Source organism: Centropristis striata, chromosome 14 (genome assembly GCF_030273125.1).
Source record: "Centropristis striata isolate RG_2023a ecotype Rhode Island chromosome 14, C.striata_1.0, whole genome shotgun sequence".
Taxonomy (NCBI): Eukaryota; Metazoa; Chordata; class Actinopteri; order Perciformes; family Serranidae; genus Centropristis; species Centropristis striata.
The window spans coordinates 8,867,102-8,883,078 of record NC_081530.1 but is presented as its reverse complement, the minus strand read 5'-3'; the positions used below and the strand labels follow the sequence as shown (position 1 = coordinate 8,883,078).

General features: G+C 37.4%; 1 protein-coding gene across 2 annotated transcripts in view; it reads left to right on the top strand.

The window, feature by feature from the left end:
- fam135b (family with sequence similarity 135 member B) overlaps positions 1-15,977 on the top strand; it is a 74,925-nt gene that overhangs the window by 44,078 nt on the left and 14,870 nt on the right. For both annotated transcript variants that reach the window (XM_059349636.1, XM_059349637.1), the window contains exons 8-13: positions 4,773-4,932; positions 7,149-7,198; positions 9,503-9,658; positions 11,587-11,660; positions 11,751-11,905; positions 13,059-15,030. In XM_059349636.1, coding sequence (XP_059205619.1) covers positions 4,773-4,932; positions 7,149-7,198; positions 9,503-9,658; positions 11,587-11,660; positions 11,751-11,905; positions 13,059-15,030 — 2,567 coding nt within the window. The remainder of the gene's footprint in view (positions 1-4,772; positions 4,933-7,148; positions 7,199-9,502; positions 9,659-11,586; positions 11,661-11,750; positions 11,906-13,058; positions 15,031-15,977) is intronic.

The following is a 15,977-nucleotide window of genomic DNA, read 5'->3' as shown; positions in this document are numbered from 1 at the left end:
TGAGGTGGTCTTCCGGCTTCCTCCCACAGTCCAAAGACAGGAGTTAGGGTAGGGTTAACTGGTGACTCTAAATTGCCCTGTAGGTGTGAATGAGAGCCTGATTGTCTGTCTCTATGTGTCAGACCTGTTATAGTCTGGAGAGCTGTCCAGGGTGTACCTCGCCTCAATATCAGCTGGGATCGGCTCCAGCCCACCCAAGTCCGGATAAGTGGTTTAGGATAATGGATGGGTGGACAAAATATTAAATATTCAAATCTAATCGGCGGCTGTGGCTCAGTTGGTAGAGTGGTTCGATTCTTGACCGTCGCAGCCCACATGTCGAAGTATCCTTGAGCAAGATACTGAACCCTAGATTGCTCCTGATGCTGCGTTCATCGGTGTGTGAATGAATTCCCAATGGTGGCAGGTGGCACCGTTTAGGGTAGCCTCTGCCACCAGTATGAATGTGTGTGTGAAAGGATGAATGAGCGTAGTGTGTAGCGTAAAGCACTTCGAGTGGTCGCAAATCGACTAGAAAGGCAATATAAGTGTAGGTTAATTTACCATTTAATCAACTTTTGTGTTTTGTAAATACACAATGTGAATTCTGAATTTCATGCATTCTGGGGTTTTTTAATACCTTTTACACAATGTTCCTAGCCAGCTGAAGTCTCCAGTGTATTTGCTCTATGGGCCTCCAATGCAGAAGAGCAATAAAAGATTTGACGATTTTTATAAACAGAGGTCAAACTTTTTTGGCTTCAACACTGTATCCAGTTCTCTTTATACATCCACTCATAAGAGTTTTACAGGCTGATTGACATCCAAAGTTGAACAGTCAATTTCTGTTAGTATAAAATGTATGTTGATTTTTTTGCATAGCTGCTAAAACAGTATACTATGAAAAATGACTGTAGTGACTACTGTATAGAAATAATATAGAACAGAACTGCATCAGTAACACATTCAAAATCAAGTAGATTAAGAGTGAAAACTGATTCATGACTTCTATTAATTTAGTCACCATTCAAATGTATTTTTGGGCTCTGGCCTTGGGACACAGCTGTGGTCTTTTTTGACTATTTTCTGGACTGAATGCCATTTTGCACCATTTTTATTTTCTTTTCATGATGAAGTCATTATCTCCAATCAGAATCTCTTCTCTCTTTCTTGTGTTTGCCAATAATTACAACTTGTGACTTGTGTACAGTTGAAAAACTGCTGCTTCCATGTACTTCTATCCTTTATAACATGCATCTCTCAGGTCCCTGTGGACGTCACAGTCTACACTGTAAATCTTAATGAGCGCCTCGGTAGCCCCCCCACTCAACACTCCTCCTGGTTTTTACTCCCACCCCTGGCTGGGCACTTTAATAAGCTCTGCATTTAGCCAAGCAGGGGGGTTTCGTTTGATCACAGTAATGAGTTCTGCTCACAAGCGCCACGTACCACATAGCTGCAGGTGAAATCTACACACAACGCCGCCTCCTCCTTCACCTTTATTTATTTAGAGCTTTCTACCTGCGGCTACACTACATTTTCAGCACTTTCCCTTTTAACACCACAGCATTTCCTCTAAGTGTCATGTTGTTATTTATAAAAAAAAATCACATGTTGTAGATTTTCATTGATGTCAGCTGTTGCATCTCAAGAAGGAAGAAAAAAGTTTTCTCTGTGGTATAAAAGCATTGTTTTCTGAGGGAAATGATTCCTTTTGAAGTGAGGTTTTTGGGGAATAAGTCATGCTTTTGATAAAAACCCCAATCAGGGTTGCAAGTTAAAATTGCAATTAACGATAACAGCAATTGGAAGCTAACAATTCCAGCAATATAAGGTCCTACAGCATGATTTGGTTAAAACGTATGCCCATTTAATCAGCCATGCAGTGCATTCAGCAGCACATGTATAGATGTGTTGCCAGCTTCTCATTAAATATGAATTCAGTAAAATTACAACCCTCTGCATACACAGTGCATTGTTTGATCACATAATGCAGCCCACACTGCACTGTCTGAGCCAAAAGACTATATGTTACCATGTCATTTTTTTCATCCTATTACTGGAGTATATATATATATATATATATATATATATTTCAGTTAACCAACAGATAGTAACCTAAATTAAAGTAACACTTTCTGATTTTTGCTAGCTAGTTGTATCATGTAGCTTGATTGCTAAATGAGGAGTTCTATTTTTTCCCCATTCATTCTTTTTATAGAGTTATTGTTCAATTGATAGATTATATCAGCTAATAATGTGGTATAAGTTTGTTTGCAATGAGCAAATAACCCCTATATTTCTATTTAATTCTCATTATTTACCATTAAAGCAACATAACGTCATTTTTTTTACAATTAACATACAGTATCAAAGTGCAATTCACTTATACACTGCAAAAAAGGTGTGTCTAAAAACAAGATAAAAACACTAAATCTGAGGGAAATTATCTTGCTGCATGGACAGATAATTTCACTTGACAAGATTTCTTAAATTAAGTGTATTAACTCTAGAAATAAGCATGTTGTATGCTTACAATAAGAAATTAACTCTTAAAACAAGATAAATTAAAGCTGCAAGCAGCGATGAACCGGCCCGAGCAAAGTGCACTGCAAATTATTTGTTTCTTACCACGATAAAAAAAGCTTTAGATTTAGAAGTGTTGGATAATTTATCTTGTTTTAAGAGTTAATTTCTTATTTCAAGCCAACAAAAAACCAAAACTAACACTAAAACCAATAAAAACTAAACTAAAACTAGCAAACTCACTCTAAAAACTAATTAAAACTAACTGCATTTGAAAACAAAAATTCACAACGAAATTAAAAAATGATGAAAAATCCCAAACTGTTTTAACCTTGTCTCAAACATGCTCTCCTTCTCTACCAATACAACATTTCTTGGACAGCAGCACTGACTGGACACTGAGAAATACACTGCGATTATGAACTGTAAAAGTTTAATCAGCGTCGGCAAACAAAAGCAGAAATTCTCCTGTCAGGTAACAAATAAAACTACAGCACATCCCAGACATTTTCAAAACAGAGAGAAACCATGCTTTTAGGATAATGACTAGTTCATACTGAAAAATAGCTATTTTTCTCTGCCCTTCGCTCTCAGACTGCTCCAGGCAGGCCTCTATAAAGGTAAAAAGAATTATGAAAGTAAACATACAGATGTTCCTTCCTGGTTTGGGGTATACTGCACTGCTGCAATTACAGAGCGCACACAGGTATGATGATAGGGCCCGAGACTTTACTTGCTTGGGGCAAATTACAGTACATCCCCAGATACTCAGGAATACATGCCTTTCAAGGCTCACAGCACCACACTGGCGCTGCCAAAACATCCCAGCCATGGGGAGAAGTGGCTGGGTCGCGGACGGCTGCAGGTCAGGGACCAGAGAATGATCAGGGCAGTCACATTCAAGGCTCCCTGCCTCCTTATCATGACAGCTGATGTGTACAATGATAGCTATTTGGATAGAAGGCCATTAGCTCTTCAAGAAGATAAATGAGGGACGTGATTATAGTATCACGTCTTTGGTGACTTGTATGCTCATTTTATTGCAGCGGTGAACATGCACTTTATACATCTACTGCATTGTTAGAGAGCCATCTACTGGAAAGATGCTCCTTATTACAGCTCATATTTACACAATACTAAAATATATTGTACTTGAACTATAGGAATTATACATATTTTCTTTCTTTTTTTCTTTTTTTGATACTTATATTTGCATTTATGTCAGGAATAGTCAAACATGACAACATCACAGTACATTCTAATGAAGAAAAAAAAATAGCCAGGCAACACTTTACAATAACCATCATTTATAAATGGTAAACAGATAGTTTATTAATGTTTAATCATCATTTATAAACCGTATATAGGCCAGTTAGAATGTTAAATACATAATTTGCACGAAGTAAATCACATATAAATAGGAAAATAGATGATATATTAATGTAAGTTTATAGTTACTTTACCATCAACAAACAATTCAATTAAAACTATTTATTTATTTATAGTTTATTAATAGTTTTAGTTGCACTCATTATAACATTTTTAATACCATATTACGTATGTTAATGATTTTGAAATTATTCATATACCTTTAAGAAATTGATTGAAAACATTTACCAATTAAATATGTATAATATGTATATGTAAATGGTTAATAAACCATCTATAAACATGACTTAGTTGGTTATTGTAAAGTGTTACCTATAACATTTTTCTCTACTCAGTCCAAACAGTATATTTCCTTAATTTTTTTCATTAAATGTTCCTCATTAAGGTTGCTTCCCTTAGTTTTGCATCCTGCTTGGCATCATTAAATGTTTGATGTGTGATTTTAGCTTAAAAAAAAGAAAAGATTTTCAACTCTTCTTGTTTCTTTTACTCATAAAAGCCCAGACAAACGCTGCCGTCTTGGATTCTGGGTCAACTTCCCACACTTAACTTTTAAAGGTCATAACAGGGATGCGTTACATCCTCCTTTGGCCACATGCACGTATTGATCTGCTTTTACAGCTCGCAGCAAGCTGTGTTTAAGGGCCATTTGTTTTCTAACGTCCTATTTGATCTTCCAAGTAATTATCTTATTCGTTCCCATTCAGCTCCCTTAAACACAAGGTCAGTGACAAGCCTGTACAAGTAATTCAGTTGTATTCTTAAAGTATAAAGGTCAAGTATGTGTACATGTCTGTTATTAAGGCAGGCCATTTGCTGAGAGGTGACTAGTGACCTACATAGCAGCTGACATTTCCTCTGTGTCTCCGTCTCTGCAGGGGAGCTTTTATGTGCCCAGTGAGAACTGCCTGCAGAGAGCTCATACGTGGCACCGAAGACTCTGTCGCCTCCTGTTGGTGGCTCACAGGGGCCTGCACACCTACCACTCTGCACTGATGAAAGAAATCCCACAGCTCCCGCAAACTCCGCTAGACTCAGGTACTAAAGGCAAAAGTGCTGCAATCATATTTTTAGTTTTTGGACCTTAAACTGTCTGAAATCCCAGTATTAGAGCATTACACTGTAAATAATTGCTGTGAAATCTACAGTTATTTACTGTATTATTCACAGTTCATCACTGTGTTGGATTTTTACAGTATAGTGTTGTATAATTTACAATAAGAATCGATCCTAATGATGAAATTACAGTATTCAAAGCATTACTGTGGAGAATCACAGTAAATGTATTAGAGTATAGAGTATAGAGTAATTATTTGCAATTACTAGTTATTTCTATAAAAAATAATTATTAAATTATTATCAACTTAACAGCATTGTGCACTGTGCCGTATTGCCATATACAGTACCATTAAAAATCACAATGTTTAACTGCTTTTTATTACAGTAAACAAATCAGTACTGTGAACACAACAAAAAAAATCTGTGTCAATTGTTTTCTATTTGACGGTAAAGAAACCAGTACTGTAAATAAAAATACAGTAGTTCTACTGTAAATAATAATTACAGTAAGTTACTTGTTAATTGCTGCCAATAAGTTACTGTAAAATCACAGTAAATTCTTTACAGTGTAGGTTTTAGATAACAACCTCTTTTCGTTCTTCATGTCCACAAAGATTAATGCAGTTCATTGTTGGAAGTATTCACATTGTTGATTCAAGTAAAAGACAAGACTGTCAAAAGATCTTTCAAATTAAAGTATCAGTATCAAAATAAGAAGACTGTTTAAGCTGTCTCCTTTCAGAGTACAATTACATGATATGAAATATTGCAATATTACTTGACTTAATATGACTATTAAAGGTCCCATATTGTAAAAATATCTCCATGTCTTTTTTTATAAAGCAGGTCTAGGTGCTCTATAAATACTGTAAGTAAGTAGGTATCAAAACTTAATCCACTGAGAAATACACACAGTCTGTATATTTAGAAACTGTGCCTTTAAATAAGCCCTCAGGACACTGTAAGGTTGTGATGTCAAAACTATACTATATTTAGGTAGAAAATCTGCTACAGTTATTCCCATTGGTAACAACGCCACCGCTCAGCTCACAGTATTGCAGCTAAAAGTCCTCCTGCAGCCCAAAAAGCATTTTCCCCATAGACAACCATTGTAATAGCTCACAGGACACATCCAACTGCAAACAAGGTCACTAACCCTAAAATGCTTTTATTCTCATTGTATCAACAACTGACTATATTTATGATTTTTTTTAAAAATGTTTTACATTAACCTTCTTCTCCTGGGGTCCTTTTTGACCCCAAATCATTTTCAACATACGATTAATATAGGTTAACTTTCATAGAATTGAAATTGTTGAGGAGGACAGCGAGCAAGAGGTCGAGCTCAAAACGTATATATTTGCACATATTGTCCATTATGCATATAAAGACACATGCACACACTCACAAACACACACACACACACACACACACACACACACACACACAGGCACACAGAGTCATAGAGACACACACACAATCAGAAAAACACACACTCACAGGTACATGTCTTCTCACAAGGATGCACAAACACACACTCACAAGCACAAATGCATGCACACATTGGAATTGAAAATTAGGCCCTAACAATGTTTTCAAAACATAAGTTTCACTAAAAGTTGACATAACCTACTCTGTACGTTCCCATCCAGAAATTATTATTTCACTATAACTATTGAAAAAAAAATCAGGTTTTATTACTTTTTTTTTCTTGAAATCAGGCCTAATTTTGTATATTTGACTCAAATTGACCAATAATTATGAAAATAATAATAAAAAATATGAAAATTATATATCATTTTTTGGGTCATGAGTTGCCTTAAAAGGGGGGGAAAAAGTTGGTAATAATTTTTTTCTACATGTCCTAAAAAAGTATTTTGGCTGAAAACTGTCAAATACATGCAGTGAAATAAAGTAATAAGTCATTAGATTTCAGGGTTTTTTTTAAACTATTAAACATTTTTAATTTAGTCTGTAATCAGCCTTTCATAGTTTAAATCAATCCCAAAGATTTTTGGATTATTTTACAGATTTGTGTTTTTATTCAAGATTTGAAACTGATCTGAAGTTTGATTTACTTAGTATTTGAATGATTTTCAAAAATAAAGGATATAACTTTATGTCATTAAATCTGCCGTTACCCTGTCTAATTGTTTGGTTCATACTGTAGAATAAAATCCCTTTTCTCCCCACAGAGGTTCTGCCTGTAGAAGAAACTCTAAATCAGCTCACAATCGAGTTACAGGTATGTTCATTCAACAAACTACATCCACATATAATATATATTATTGTAATTTTGATGTAGTTGTTTATTTTTTTATTCAAAAATTTGAAGTAAAGAAAAAAAAAGTCTGCTCTTATCCTTTCTAGATTAAACTAATACAGGATGAAATAGGATTAATTAAAAAAGAAATGCTGCAAAAAATAAATATTTTTTATTTTATTTTACTGCAGCATAGCCATGCCAACATGCTGATTTTATATTTGAATAAATGCCTTCAAAGCAGAGTGCAGTATACAAAGTAATTGGTACTTTTCATAGATTTAGAACAGCCTTAAAAGCAGTGTCTATCTTGTCTACTGTGGCGGCCATTGTTGCTATTACTCCCCCTTTATTCCGGCGTACAGCTTGACAACAGCTTGACAACAGCTTGACAACGGCGTCAGTCCTGCCAGTGTTCCTGATTGGCTAATAGTTAGTCCCACCACTGTGCTTGTTGGATCGATTGTCTTTTAACAAAGAAACTACTGTTTAATGTCACAATGCCAGATGAATCAGTGAACTTGGTGGAGTGGGCGGATTCTAAAGGAATGGCTCCAGACAAGTAGGACAGTTGATGTTAGATTATAGACAATGATATTAGTTTTGTTTTTAGTTTTTGTTTTTTTTAAACACACTTTATTGACACATTAACAATACAAAACACAGAAACAGAACCCCCCGCCCCATCCCGACAGACAGCACACGCTATACAAAGTTAGGCAAAAAAAAAAGAAGGGTAAAAATAATCATAATGACCAAGACAATGACAGTGACATAATCATTTATAAAAAGAAAGAAAGAAAGAAAGAAAGAAAGAAAGAAAGAAAGAAAGAAAGAAAGAAAAAATACAGTTCTAGTTTGTCTCCAGTCCGCAATAGGCACTCATGATCGCCAGTCAGAAAACTGTCTACCCATCAACAGCAGATTTTTCAGATCTACAGGTTTATAATCAAGGAAGGATGTCCAAAAAATTAAGAATAATTCATCCTTGCCCTTTACAGCAGCTTGTAATCTTTCATGAGGGAGGATATCAAAGATCTCCCGTAGACAATGATATTAGTTACAATATTTTATTTGGTCAATAAAGCCCTTAACCCATAAGAACCCAGACCCAGTAATCCTTAAAGGAAAATGATGGGGGATATACCACATAGAACACATTTATGATGTTTTAAATAAAAATTCTCCCCCTACATGTCAAAGATCTGTGATGTGACATATACGTTACTTTGGGCGTTTATGGTATTTATGTTTATGATATTTCTTATTTTAAAACTAAAAAAAAGACACATTTCTGCTTACAGAAACACAAATTTGCCTTTTTCTTTGCATCTCCACAACATTTATCTTTAAAGGTGCTGTTTAACAACAAATTATTTTTCAGATTTGTTTTTAAGTAACAAAATAAGAATAAATCAATAATAAATAAAAACAAAGAACCATTTTTGTTTGCATCTCCATAACATATATCAAAATTGTGACTTCAATTTGTTCAGGAAATATGGTGAGAACAAGTTAAATGCAACGCAGGACAAACTATTAATGGATTAGAATTGTTAAATGGGTTTCAACTTGGCCATTTAATGAGTTAAGGTCAAGCATCAAGCTGAATATGGGAGCTTCTAGAAGATTTAAAGTGTTTGTTACACAGGTGTCACCATGGGTTCTTATGGGTTAAAACACTAGGTTTGTTTATCATAGAGAGTTTTCTAATAAAAAAGCATTCAAGTCAGACAAACTGCCAACATGGTCTCACAGGAATCCGTGGAATAGCCACGGAATCACTCAAATTTGAAACTGACACGGATTTCGCTACAATGCAAGTTAATGACAGTCATATCCCGTGGCTACTCCAACATACAAAGTGATTATGTACATTCACTGAGTGAATATTTAGAAAATAAAACATATATTTCTCGCTAGAAATGTGATCAAAATCCATTTTCATGCAGAAACTAAGTCAAAATATTGATTTTTTTACTAAAAATGAGAGAACTGTCCGCCATGTTTTTTATATCCATGGAATAGCCACGGGATATGACTGTCATTAACTTGCATTTTAGCAAAATCCGTGTCAGTTTCACGGAAATTTGAGTTATTCCATGGCTATTCCACGGATTTTGGGTTAAGCGAATCCGTGGCTATTTCACGGATTCCTGTGAGACCAGGTTCCAACATGCAGACACCACGTTATTTGAATCAGAGAATAAAATGGTAGGAGACCTTTGTATTCACATTGAATATACATGTATTTATTTTTTTCTGACCCATCTGTGTCCCCATCAGCTGCAAGAAGGCCATGAGAGAGTAGCGGAGCAGATCAGCAGGGACGTGAGCCAGCTCTGCTCCCAGCTGGCTGCTCTGTGGAGCCGCTTCCTGGAGGCCGCTGTGCTCAACCCCCACATCCTCTCCTATCTGGCCCAGGAGCATCACACGCTCAGGGTGAGAGTGACACTCCATCAAAGGCGTGCTTATACAATGCTCAAACGCCAACATATCCTGTGTGTTCTCTGAGCCGCAGACCAAATAGCCTATTAGAGTGCAATGCTGACGATTTGTACTGATATGTTTAATTTTAGCCATTTATATCCTCAGCACCCACACCGAAATACAAAAATACTACAGAACCATAAATATGGGTTTCATAACCATTAACATTTTAGCTCTGTAAGCAGCTCCTTAAGGCATGTGACCAATTTTCTTAAGGGTTTAACTAACTATGGAATAAAAATTCTCTCTCACCACATTAAAATGTACGGAAGCCCTGACAGGCAAGTAAGAAAAACAATTCTGGTGAACCAATTTTTTTTTTTCAATCTAAATAGTGTTTTGCGCTGTGAAAAAAAGGTTTTGCAAGGATAATCTTTCTAATTTTGTTTTCTTTTTCACCTTTAAAACACGGAGAACCAGGCAAATGGCCTTGGCAAACAGTGCAATACCCTTTATACTGTTATTCTATTCTATTCTAGTATGGGTGCTGAAATGAGTATTACAACAACAAATATTATATAAATACAAAAATGAGGAAAAATTATGGGTTGAAATATGTGCCACCAGAAACTGAATTTTAATTATTTATATTTGAATTTGAATTGCTTAACTTAAATAATTGCATTAAAAAACTGAATTTGAATCACATAATTTTAATTTGTATTGTTCAATTTGAATCATTGCATTGAAAAAAATAATCTGAATTGTAATTTGAAATTGAATTTATTAGTTTGGAACTGAACATTCAGTTCTCACAATTAAAATTCAACCGGTTGGCAACAAATGGAACAAAAAAACGGAAGTGCTGATTGGCCGAAAATGCGTAATCTGCGCTCGATTGCTCTGCCTCAACTACCCGGATGTTCTTAGCAGAAAATTTTAATTCAAATTATGTGATTCAAATTCAGTTTTTTAATGCAATTATTCAAGTTAAGCAATTCAAATATAAATAATTTGAATTCAGTTTCTGGTGGCACATATTTCAGCCAATAAAAAACCTTGCCAAAAGTTTGTTGGCAAAAGTTTTTGTCCACCTGTTTCACAGATAAATGAAAATTTAGCAACTCAGAAAGATTATCCAGGAAAAATCTTTTTCCACCTGTTCTTAAATTATACACAAGAGAGAAAACAATTTCAATCAGACTTATTACATGGATCACCAGAATGGTTTTTCTTTAATGCCTCTCACAGCTTCCATAAAATTATGTGAAAACAGTAAAACTAGCGTTAACACCTGCTGTGATAAGAAAGAAACCTCAATACTGGACCAGGAAAAATATATCATATGAATTGTGAGCCAAAAATCATATTTATGGCTTAAACTGACCAATCACTGGAGAGTCGCAGTGATCTGAGCTCTACAAATGGAATAAGCGAGATGATAAGATGCCATTTGAAACCTCAGTGGCATAATCCCAGCTGGCCAAGCTAATATGATTTTCAGTGCTATTTCTATCTAATCACTGGGCTGTTTAATATGAAGATATTCACTGTGGAGTAGCTCCGAAGGCTCTCTCATGTGGCATTGTTTCGTCTCAGTTGTCTGAAAATAATGAACATGTTTGCTTTGGTTTTAGATTACCCCGAGGGGATACTGTCATGCCTCCACCCACCAGTGGAGTTCGGATTTCAATTAACACTTATTCTGTAATTATTGTGCGGTGGAAAACACACCAGAAATAGTGTTCCTGGTGATTTGCCTGTCACAGTGGCTGACTTTCAAGGATAATGCATTTCTAATAGGAGCTGAAAGACTAGAAAGCTTTTGGATCAAGCTTGTGTCAGAGCAGAAGAAGTGATGTGAATCTCTCTTTGTGTGCAGACCTCAAATGTCTGACTCGTCTGTTGAAAACGATTTTGTTTGTGTCTGTAAAAACCAGGTCAGGAGATTCTCAGAGGCGTACTTCTTCACTGAACACCCCAAAGAGATATCTCTGACGTTTCAAGAGGAACTGTAAGTATTAACCTTCTCAGGAAGGAAAGAATGAATTACTGAACTATAAATGGAGAGAAGTGTATTCATGAGATTATTCTGCTCATTTAGAATAAACAGACATGGCCAGATAGCAACAGAAGTGCGGAGCTCAGAATACCTGACCAAGATGCCTCCTTTACCTGTTGAGTGCCTGGACATCGATGGAGACTGGAACAGCCTGCCCATTATCTTTGAGGACAGATATGTGGAGTCTCCTCAGACAGGTAAAAAAGAAAGGCATGTTTTCTTTAAAATAAATCACCAAAACTACACAAATTATCATTGAATTTTCAAATTTCCAAAGGCCCTCGAATGGATCATGTCTACAAAAAACATTCTGTCAAAAAAATTTAACTAAATCAAAACTTAAAATAGTCATATTTAAAAAAAATCTAAATCACCGTATTCTACTTCTCATTTAAAATTCTCTGTAATGCAACTGGGAAGCCATTATTGACTCCACTGTGACCGTCAGCCATATGGCAAAAATTCAGAACTGCAAAAAAGGGTTGTCAAAAATCAAGATAAAAACACTAAATCTGAGGGAAATTATCTTGCTGCATGGACAGATAATTTCACTTGACAAGATTTCTTAAATTAAGATTATTAATCTAGAAATAAGCATGTTAAATCTTAAAATAAGAAATTAACTCTTAAAACAAGATAAATAATTTAACAATTTTAAATCTAAAGTTTTTTTTTATCTTGGTAAGAAACAAAAAATGTGCAGTGCTCTGCTCGGGCCAGTTCATCGTTGCTTGCAGCTTTAATTTATCTTGTTTTAAGAGTTAATTTCTTATTTTTGCATATTTCTAGATTTAACATATGTAACTTAATTTAAGAAATCTTGTCAAGTGAAATTATCTGTCCATGCAGCAAGATCATTTCCCTTAGATTTAGTGTTTTTATCTTGTTTTTAGACACACCTTTATTGCAGTGAGTGTACATCTGGTTGAACTGCAGGCTGTTTACACAGACCGGAGAGGGGAGGACAAGAGAGTTTGGAAGTAGATGTTGAAAAAATGGAAATAATTTAATATGTTTTGCATGTGGAGCAACCTCTTTTTTTCAATCATTGGTAACACTTGTGGGCACTTGGAAAATGATGTATATATAGATTCCTTATGATTCTAGTTTTTGAAAAAATAAATTATTGAAGAAATTCCACTTTTTGATATGATTTAAGGCATGTGCAAATGTGTTTCACTCCACAAAATAAATTGTTTATACTGTTTCCATAATGATGCAATTTGTGGAAAAAAAACCCAGAAAATGCTCGGGTTTCAGACGGTTATTTACACCTAATCATTTTCTCACTAGTCATGCATTTTTTCTATTCAAGAAAAAAGGTTTACTGCAATGTCCTTTTTATTCCAGAGTGGGTATCACATGTGCCAACCACAGACGGGCAGACTAACTCAGGTCCCGCCATCACTCAAGCCAACGGGATTTTCGAAAGCAAACAGGGAGCCACATCACCAGCAATACCCCAGGATCCCTTGGACAGTGATGATTGCATGGACCTGCCTACGTATGTGTCACTGATGGCAGAGCAGAGTAAGACCAGTACCAACATCAGAAGTACCCAGAACCTCATTCCTAGCGAGCACAGTGCTGAAGCCTTGCTAACCGAGGCACAACACTTGAAAGAACCGGAGGAAAAGCAAGGCCAGGTTGAGGAGAGCTGTGATCCAGGCCTGAGGGACACAGTGGAACCTTGTGATGTGGATCCGTGTCGAGGGGAAGCAGTCCTAGTTCCTTCGTCAAACCACACTGACTCCAATAACAGCATTGATGAATCTCCTGCTCATCAAGGAACAGAAAATACTGCACCACTTTGCGATGCCACAAGTGACAACAACGCAAAAGAGAGTGAAAACAACGAAGAAGAGTCTGATATTGCCATGCCATTAAATCACTCCATGGACGATGAGAGTGAGGATGTTCCTCTCATCAGCCTACCCATTCCCCATGCGCATCCAGTTATACCTCCCTTCCCCGGTGATCTTAGAAAAGAGATGAGTCACCGTGGAGGCCTGGTCGGCTCCAAGATCATGAAGCGCTCATCCTCGGTTATTTCCGACTCAGGTATTGAGAGCGAGCCGAGCTCCGTGGCCTGGCCCTTGGAGGCAGCACTGCGAGGCCGACCTCCACTAGACTTCTCCAGCGAACGGGAGATCCCACAGCAAATAGTGTGTCGCCACCCGGTCCACCGCAGCTCTTTGGAAGGCCTGCAGATGGAGAGCAATGGCAGCCTGCCAAGTGGAGGTATACAGGCATCACTCACCTCTATTAGCTCGCTGCCTTACGAGGACGACCAGCAGCAGAGACAGCTAAGCAAACTGACAAAGTCAGTCTCTGCACCGCAGATAAGCAGCCCTGAAGACACTGAGGAGGACCATGTCCTGCTTACCCAGGAAATAGAAACTAAGAGCTTAGTGCAACATCAGGATTCATTAAAGGTCAACTACTCTTCTTTGAACCTGGATTCTGAGAAATCTGAATCATCTCTATTAGACCCAAGTTCAATGACAAATCTCTGTCATATCCTCAAGGAGAATATGAGCTCTGACAACTCAGATCCTCCACAGTACCTGTCAGAGACATACAGAACCAAGTCAGTGTTAAGTGGTGTTTCTGAAGTGCTACTTTTACAAGAGTCTGTGGAGAGCTCTCATGTGAAGGAAAACGCTGTTATTGGCAGCCAGGGGGAGAATCTGAACCATCAAACACACATCAGTGAAGTGAGCGCCTCAGTGGAGGATGTGCATCTCGTTGAAACGGAAGCAGTGCCCTGCAGCTGTGGAAACAAACCATGTGTGCATAAAAGTGCAGCAGCTCAGGAGAGAATTAACAACGGAGAAGAGTGCCAAAGTTTCCATCAGTCCGAACTGCTTAGTGTCCAGAACCAGGAGTGTCTAGATTCCTCACGAATACCTCCAGGGCTTCAACACACCAATGACATCCCCAGCAGTACCACCACACAGAGGCCGAGTGACCTTACAGGGCTGATAACCAATGATATTGCATCACCTGTTGACCTCAATGAGGAATCAGCCAGTGAGAAAGCGCCTTTAGACTGCCAGACTAAGCCTGCGAAGATCCCTAACTCAGGGCTGGCCTTCGTCAATAAGAAGATGGTGGAAGTGGTGAACATGTCAGTGTCCTGTGCCCCGACCTGCCTGCCATTTTCTTCTGCTCTGAGGGACTCTCCATCCATCAGTGGCATGTCCGCTCGCCAGGCTACCTCACCTATCACCCATCAGCCCCTGGGCTCCTTTGGTATCATCTCTTCGTCTTCGCTCAATCCCCTGAACATGGACGACGAGACCAATGAACGAATGCTAAAGTGAGTTAATGTTTTAGCTAGCAAACTGTGCTTTGAATGTATTTTAAACCCCAATTTGAATCAAATAGCATGTTATGTTGTTCTTCCTGTGGTCCCTGGAAAAAAAATTGAAGAAATGTAGTGTCACACTTTTGTCTTTGTATAACCAGGTTGAATGACAAACAACAAAAGATGCAGACTGTGAAATACAACCAACATTAGCTTTCTAGCTAGCATTAGCTGTCTGGCAGGCAGAGTGTCATTGGGGAGCGTGTCTATGTTCCCCTCTTTGTATGAGACTTTTCCCAGAAGGGTCCTATGGTCCTATGTCTTTTACTTTTTCCACCATTACTGCCAAATTCCATGGCAAATAGGCCTAACCCTAACCCTATTTAAAAAGCCAAAAAATGAACTGCAAAGTAACCAGAAAGTAGCTGCTGTGCAAATTTAATTTTAGTTTTGGGCTGCTTGAGCTAAGGTGGGCCATGTGACGGTAGGCCTGCTGGCCATGCTGAGAGTCTACCGTAAAGATTGATAGATTGCGGGGAACATAAACTCTATAAAGCATCCTTTTTGGGAAAAACGGAAGACATAGGACCTTTTATCTAAAAAAAAAACATAGGTCCCAGGGAACATAGGGATGACCCCCTAGTTTTCATGAAGGGGAAAATTAGCAAGTGAGACCACAGCGTTGTTTTTTTTTATACCAGGCTGTAATCATCGGGGGTTTATGGGTACTGACTCTCATTCTGAGCCAGCCTCAAATGGTCATTTGAGGAACTGCAGTTTTTGGCACTTTGTGTGTGTTGCAATTTTCAGCCCCACAGGTTGACGCTTGGTTTTGATCAATTTAGTTGACCTACTTGTTACAACCTGATCTCACAAAATTATGTGAGACTTCTTAATACCAAATTCGTGCTGGTGGCACGTAATGTGAAAAAAATTGTGTGCCACCAGCATGGAATTCG